Raw genomic sequence first — 5,531 nt, forward strand, 5'->3', positions numbered from 1 at the left:
CTATCAAACATAACTCAAAATGCACAAACAACAGAAGAGAAACCAGATGATTGGGACCTTCTAAAGATTAAATTTTTGTGTACTTCCAAAGACTTCTCCAAAAGAGTCAATAGAGAACCTACAAATTGGGAAAAAATATTTGGTAATGACATATCTGACAAGGGACCTATCTCTAGAGTTTATAGAACACTCCAACACATCAATAACAAAAAGACAAACAATCCAATTAAAAAATGGGCAGAAGATCCCGGCCCCCACCAACCCCCCCAGACAGGTCCCCCTTGAGCTCATCCCTCAGCTGCCACCATGAGCAAGCAAGATTATTCCATGGATGAAATGACACAGCCATGGTAAAGATTGAAAAAGGAGTTGGTGGCAATAATGGGGGCAATGGTAATGGTGGTGGTGCCTTTTCTCAGGCTCGAAGCAGTAGCACAGGCAGTAACAGCAGTGGAGGAGGAGGAAGGCAGGAGTCCCAGCCATCCCCTTTGGCTCTTCTGGCAGCAACTTGCAGCAGAATTGAGTCACCCAATGAGAACAGTAACAACTCCCAGGGCCCAAGCCAGTCAGGGGGCACAGGTGAACTGGACCTTGCAGCCACACAACACTCACAGGGCACCAATGGCTAGCAGATTATCTCTTCCTCCTCTGGGGCTACCCCTACCTCAAAGGAACAGAGTGGCAGCAGTACTAATGGCATGAGTCTTCCAAGAATCACACAGTCTCTGGTGGGCAGTATGTTGTGGCTGCCACCCCAAATTTACAGAACCAGCAAGTCCTGCAGGACTACCTGGAGTGATGACCAATATTCAGTATCAAGTAATCCCACAGTTTCAGACTGTTGATGGGCAACAGCTGCAATTTGCAGCCACTGGGGCCCAAGTTCAGCAGGATGGTTCTGGTCAAATTCAGATCATACCAGGTGCAAACCAACAGATTATCACAAATCGAGGAAGTGGAGGCAACATCATTGCTGCTATGCCAAACCTGCTCCAACAGGCTGTCCCCCTCCAAGGTCTGGCTAATAATGTTCTCTCGGGGCAGACTCAGTATGTGACCAATGTACCAGTGGCCCTCAATGGGAACATCACCTTGCTACCTGTCAATAGTGTTTCTGCAGCTACCTTGACTCCCAGATCTCAGGCAGTCATGATCAGCAACTCTGGGTCCCAGGAGAGTGGCTCACAGCCTGTCACCTCAGGGACTGCCATCAGTTCTGCCAGCCTGGTATCATCACAAGCCAGTTCCAGCTCCTTTTTCACCAATACCAATAGCTACTCAACAACTACTACCACCAGCAACATGGGAATTATGAACTTTACCACCAGCAGATCAGCAGGGACCAACTCTCAAGGCCAGACACCCCAGAGGATCAGTGGGTTACAGGGGTCTGATGCTCTGAACATCCAGAAGAACCAGGCATCTGAAGGTTCACTACAAACAAGTCAGCAAAAAGAGGGAGAGCAAAACCAGCAAACACAGCAACAACAACAGATTCTTATTCAGCCTCAGCTAGTTCAAGGGGGACAGGCCCTCCAGGCCCTTCAAGCAGCACCACTGTCAGGGCAGACCTTTACAACTCAAGCTATCTCCCAGGAAACCCTCCAGAACCTCGAGCTTCAGGCTGTTCCAAACTCTGGCCCCATCATCATCTGGACACCAACAGTGGGGCCTAATGGACAGGTCAGATGGCAGACTCTTCAGCCGCAGAACCTCCAAGTTCAGAATCCACAGGCCCAGACAATCACCTTGGCTCCAATACAGGGTGTTTCCTTGGGGCAGACAAGCAGTAGCAACACCACCCTTACACCCATTGCCTCAGCTGCCTCCATCCCTGCTGGCACAGTCACTGTGAATGCTGCCCAGCTCTCCTCCATGCCAAGCCTCCAGGCCATTAACCTCAGTGCATTGGGTGCTTCAGGAATCCAGGTGCACCAACTTCCAGGCCTGCCATTGACTATAGCAATTGCCTCAGGTGATCATGGAGCTCAACTTGGCCTCCATGGGGCTGGTGGTGATGGAATACATGATGACACAGCGGGTGGAGAGGAAAGAGAGAACAGCCCAGATCCTCAACCCCAACCTGGACGGAGGCACTGATGCACCTGTCCCTACTGTAAAGACAGTGAAGGAAGGAGCTCTGGGGACCCTGGCAAAAAGAAACAGCACATTTGTCACATCCAAGGTTGTGGCAAAGTATATGGCAAAACCTCACACCTATGGGCACACTTGCACTGGCACACAAGCGAGAGACCATTCATGTGTACCTGGTCATACTGTGGGAAACGCTTCACACATTCGGATGAGCTGCAGAGGCACAAACGTACACATACAGGCGAGAAGAAATTTGCCTGCCGTGAGTGTCCCAAGCGCTTCATGAGGAATGAACATCTGTCAAAGTATATCAAGACCCACCAGAATAAAAAAGGGGGCCCAGGTGTAGCCCTGAGTGTGGGTACTTTGCCCCTGGACAGTAGAGCAGGTTCAGAAGGCAGCGGCACTGCCACTCCTTCGGCCCTTATTACCACCAATATGGTAGCCATGGAGGCCATCTGTCCACAGGGTATTGCCCGTCTTGCCAACAGTGGCATCAACATCATGCAGGTGGCAGATCTGCAGTCCATTAATATCACTGGCAATGGCTTCTGAGATTAGATACCTGAGGCCAGAGACATATGGGCCATACCCATCAACCCCGGGATGCAAGGTAGCATGGGTCCAAGAGATATATGGGAGAGAGAGCCGTGAGGCATTAAAATGGATGGTGGTGGGAAGAATTGGGAGAGGCATACAAGAGAAGAGATGGGGTCCTGGAACCCACCTATATCATCAGTGCTTCCTTGAAGTGGGAAACATTAGTGAAAATTTTGTTGGCGCCACTCTTTGGTGAGCATTTGTTTGACCCCAGACAATTTCTTACACTTCTTAACCCAGCCTCCCCTTCCTGCCTTTCCCATCTCAGCTCCCCCATAATGGATTCCCCTCCCCTTTCCTAAAGCCATCATGCCTTGATAAATATATATGATCACTGAAATACTTTTTAACAAAAAAAGATTCTATATTAGAGAGAGAGAGAGAGAGAGAGAGATGCATTCACAGGGGTTGGCTGGGAGGAGGAAGGAGACCATTCTGTGACCAAAATACCTTGGTCATTTTTTATATTGCCTTATTTCCCTATGGCTGAGCCTTGTTGTGACACATCAAGCTTTTCTGTAGATGTTGTCGTGGCTTCCCACCAGATGAAGCATTCATATGATCTGCTTTTAGTTGATATATACATACATAATGTTTTTCCTGTTTTAATTTTGTCTTTATTTGGGATCAGCTTCTTGCACTCCTTTCCTCACTCAACTCTTTCTGTCTCCCTTTCTCTTACCTGATCACTTCATGTTTTATGTTTGGTAGTGATCCCTGGATGAGATTCTTCTGTCAATATTATCTTTTAAAGTCCTTAGTCCTTGCAGCAGAACAGAGAAGCCTTGAAGCCCAGGCTGATGCTTGAGGTAGTTATGGAGTGAGTATTTGAAAAACTACTGATGCAGGCGCCCTCTTGGTGCTGGAGAGTCAAAGGCACCTCCCTTCCCTAGCTGCTTTTAAGTATCGAGATTCAGAAGTTTTTCTAGGTAAATGGACAGGAGAACCTCTGGAGGTGATAATCCGGGGTCAGAATGAATAAACTGTCAAAAGATGGCTAAATAATAGGTCAGGGGTTTCAGTAGGAGAATGATGTGTTCAGAAGAGAAGGTAACTCAAAGTAGTTGAGTTCAAAAGTTAGTGGAGGTTTGGACTTTTGTACAGCTGTCTTCTTCCAAGGTAGCTCTAGGCTTTGATGTGTGGGCTTTTGAGTTCTCACTCTGAAAGGAAATATACTTCCTCTTTTGAACATCCTTAGAGTTTTCTTCCCACTGTGTTATTAAGGAAGAGCATCTAATGCATCTGTTCCAAGTTTCCATTTTGTAGAACTCCAGAGTATGTACTAGGTAGTGGCAAGGCAGTAGTTCTTACGTTCTTTTCCCTTAACTCTTCCTGTATGTACTTGTGTGGTTCCTAAGGGAAAAGGAAGCATAGGAGCATGGGAAAGGTAGCCCAGAAAAAAAAGCAATCTTGTCTTACCACTGTGGTTTATAGGAGAAATTGGGAGAAATCATCCTGTTTTTTCATGGCCTGATTCCAGAAGAGACTGATCCAAAATTATAGTGGCAGGGAATTCTTGGTGCATCTGGCACTGAGATTTAAATACAACCAGAACTGTCCTCAAGGCCCAGCCATTAAAGCATTGTCTCTCTTGACTTTCTGGTATCTCCTCAGAGAGCTTTTCACTGTGAGGAAGTGTGGAAATGGCTGTGTATATGTGTGTAATCTGTTAGATTGGGGATAGGTTTTCTGTTAGTACTAAAAGAGACCTGCAATAAAAATTTACCCTGATCTGATAGAAAGTGAAGTTTTTGTGTATGACTGTTTGAATGTGTGTTCGTGCTTGTATATATCTACACACAGATGAAAAATTATATTTGAAATTTTTGGAAAGTAAATCAAATTCAGATCAAAATGCCTTCCGGGCCCTTTACCTGGAAATATATCTTAAAACCTGGGTATGTTCCTGAGGTCATTCCTTTGCTTACACTAAATCAGTTATAATTATGAATGGGGGATATTCTACTGCACTTTTAAAAGAGGAAGCTGTTTCTGTGTTTGGAAGTAAAACTAACAGCCAGATCTATAGCAGAATCCTAGTTCTTTTCATAAATCTTTTTACCTTGGCTACAAACAGATGATGCAATGATTCTATTATATATTTTATATAAAAATCCATCTAAATTATGCTTTGGTTAAGTTTGTATTGTTGATGTTTAACTTGAAATAGAATAACTGTTAATATTCTAAAAAAAAAAAAAAAAAGAATGGGCCGAAGACATGAATAGACACTTCACCAAGGAGGATATCCAAGCGGCCAAAAAACATATGAAGAAATGCTCACACTCATTAGTTATTGTTGTTGTTGTTGTTATTTGCCATCGAGTCGGCCCCGACTCACAGTGACCCCTCCTTGGGTTTTCGAGGCAGTATCACTACGGAAAGTAGGAATGCCCAACCTTTCCTGGAAGGAAACCCAAGGAGGGGTTGCTATGAGTCGAGTCCGACTCGATGGCACATAACAACAACAACAACATGCGTTGTTGTAATGCTTCATTAGCTATTAGAGAGATGCAAATCAAAACAACAATGAGGTACCATCTTGTTCCAGCACTAGTAGCAAACTTCAACAAAACAAAAAATAACAAATGCTGGCGAGGATGTAGAGAGATTGGGACTCTCATACACTGCTGGTGGGACTGTAAAATGGTACAACCATTGTGGAAAACAATATGGCGACTCCTTCAAAAGTTAGAACTAGAAATACCATTTGACCCAGCCATTCCATTACTAGGTATATACCCTAAAGAAGTGAGAGCTATGACAAGAACAGACATTTGCACACCCATGTTCATCGCAGCACTATTTACAATAGCCAAAAGATGGAAACAACCTAG

The 5,531-nt window shown here is 45.1% G+C and overlaps 1 protein-coding gene across 1 annotated transcript; it reads left to right on the forward strand.

The window, feature by feature from the left end:
* The first annotated feature begins 306 nt into the window (after nucleotides 1–306).
* LOC103204882 (transcription factor Sp1-like) lies at nucleotides 307–2,649 on the forward strand. The gene is given in 5 exon segments (XM_007950109.1): nucleotides 307–339; nucleotides 342–463; nucleotides 608–696; nucleotides 699–779; nucleotides 782–2,649. Coding segments are annotated over 5 exon segments (2,193 nt in total).
* The last annotated feature ends 2,882 nt before the right edge of the window (nucleotides 2,650–5,531 follow it).

The sequence above is a fragment of the Orycteropus afer genome, unplaced genomic scaffold, assembly GCF_000298275.1.
Source record: "Orycteropus afer afer isolate SDZICR_OR568_19922 unplaced genomic scaffold, OryAfe1.0 scaffold00264, whole genome shotgun sequence".
In the NCBI taxonomy this organism is placed as follows: Eukaryota; Metazoa; Chordata; class Mammalia; order Tubulidentata; family Orycteropodidae; genus Orycteropus; species Orycteropus afer.